General features: G+C 49.5%; 1 protein-coding gene across 1 annotated transcript; it reads right to left on the reverse strand.

Moving 5' to 3' along the window:
- Positions 1-1,168: 1,168 nt before the first annotated feature.
- On the reverse strand, positions 1,169-2,201 carry HD556DRAFT_1315161 (uncharacterized protein; the record flags this gene model as incomplete). The annotated part of the gene is made up of 5 exons (XM_041301097.1): positions 1,169-1,242; positions 1,335-1,511; positions 1,562-1,735; positions 1,791-1,894; positions 1,948-2,201. The coding sequence occupies 5 exons, from the start codon at positions 2,199-2,201 to the stop codon at positions 1,169-1,171; spliced, it is 783 nt and encodes a 260-aa protein (XP_041151831.1).
- Between the last annotated feature and the right edge of the window lie 34 nt (positions 2,202-2,235).

The following is a 2,235-nucleotide window of genomic DNA, read 5'->3' on the forward strand; positions in this document are numbered from 1 at the left end:
ACATACCGAGTTCCGAGTTCCGGGACCCCCGAACCCCGAAACCCAACACCCGGCAGTCCACAATTTCGGGGTTCGGGGGTTGGTAAATCTCGGTTTGGGGTTTTGCACTGAAAATTTGACATTTATACGTATCTAGGCTCACCCATATATGTACCCATCTATGTACAATTCCCCCACATCAGCCCACCCATCTATGTATTATCCCCCACGTCGGCCCACCCGTCTATGTAATACATCCTATGTTGGCCCACCCGTCTATATAATTATACCCCACCTTGGCCCACCCGTCTATTTGATATCCCTTTTGTCGGCCCACCCATATATGTAATACTTTTTATGTCGGCCCACCTGTATATGTAATACACCCCGCGTCAGCCCACCCATCTATGTAATATTCCCCTACCTCGGCCCACCCATATATGTAATACACCCCTGTCGGCCAGCCCGTCTATATAACAATATTTGCCTTACATCTCTCTTCAGCCCAGCTGTCTATAATATCCTACTCTACATATTACCCTGATGGGCCCACCCATCTCCATGAATGATCATATTCCCCCGGCCCATCCGTCAACATCAAGGATATATATATCATTGGCATACATGGGCCCACCCGTCTCCATCGGAAATAATATGTGTCCTGGCCCATCCGTCATCATCGAGAATATACACAACATGGGCCCATAATCCGCTGGCCCGTCTCATACGGGATATTATGTAGGTCGGGTGGCCCGTATAATACGGAATTTGTCACTGAAGGGGCTCAATATATCTACATTAAGTGCGTCCCTGTGCTCTGGTTACTCTAGGTGTACTGTCTACTGGCATTTGCAACTTACTCTGGGTCGTCCTTGTGGATGGTTCAACCGTGACTGTCTTGCCCTGCCTCCTTTTTGGTGCCGGTGGCGTGATACTCTCTTCCATTTCAACATCATCTCTAACCTTGCCGGTCGCGTCTTCAGTTAACCCAGCAAGGAGGTCGCCCATTCATGATGTCAGTAATGCACCTTTGTTGGCTGGTTTGGCCGGGCGAGGCTTTGGAATTGCACATGGGACTGTTGTCCCTTTGGGTGTAGGACCTCCCGTCCTGGGTTTCTTCAGCAGATGTCTCCCGTCAGCCATGTCATCATCCACATCATCCTCCGTATGATGAGTGGCACTCTCCTTATCACTCTCGGCTTCTGTCAATGAATCCCGAGGCCTTTGGATGGTAACCCTCTGCTGCTTTCTCACTATACAAGTCTGAGGAGAGGGCGACTTGCCAGATATGACAGATGGTACCATGTCCCCATCTTTGTTCTTCCATGCTTTGAACAGAAATGTGGGACCTTCACCTGTTTCCTGCCGAGCACGCCAGAAATGGAGCAAGGCAGTTGTGTCCCAATTTTGCAGCTTGGAAGGCTCCTTCAAGTCAACATCCGCCAGAAGATATGTCCAGGCCATGAAGTCATCCTGACTTTGTATGATGGCACTCCATGGCACAACCACCTTGTCCTTCCTGGAACATATCCCTATGTCCATGCATTGAACAATTTGTTGGATGATGCGACGAGAAACTCACGATAGTGCGATGTAAGAAAGGCCCTCACTATGGCCTTCTTCTCCTTAAGTTTCGTGTCCGTGATGTCAGGAAGGAACGGCATACCTTCCCTGTCCATTTCGAGTTCAAAAGCTGGTTTTCGAATTCTTTTTCGACCTCCCTTGACCTGACGTCCTCCATCCCATGCCCCGGCGCCTATCATCGTGATGCTCAACATGTTCAATCTGGTATACATGGTTCAAACACTCACCGAACTGTTCCTGTGTGTACTCCTGCCACACTGGCTCAATGTCCTCCCAGTCCTTTGTCTTCATGAAGCTGTCCCCATCTCCTAAGGCCTCGTTATCATCATGCCTGCATGAATATTTTGAGATGAAAGATCCGCATCAATGGGTAAATGTACTCACATCCCGAACAGCACCTCTCCCTTTTCATTCTTCCAAGCCGACATCACAAACACTCTCATCCCACATTGCCTCCACATCTCGTTCGAAAAGTGCTCCATATATGCCGGACCCTTCTTACGAGCGACTTGTGCTTGTATCTTCGGAGGCGGACAGTTGTTGGACCACTCTTCCGCTGTTTCTTTCGCCTTCTCCAACTCGTCGTCGTCCAATTCAGCCATGACTCTCTTCACCGCCGCCTGATAATGTTTGAACATACCAGGATCTCCGGGCTTTACCCCCGACTCGTCC

The sequence above is a fragment of the Suillus plorans genome (assembly GCF_016647745.1).
Source record: "Suillus plorans strain S12 chromosome Unknown HD556scaffold_160, whole genome shotgun sequence".
Lineage (NCBI taxonomy): Eukaryota > Fungi > Basidiomycota > Agaricomycetes > Boletales > Suillaceae > Suillus > Suillus plorans.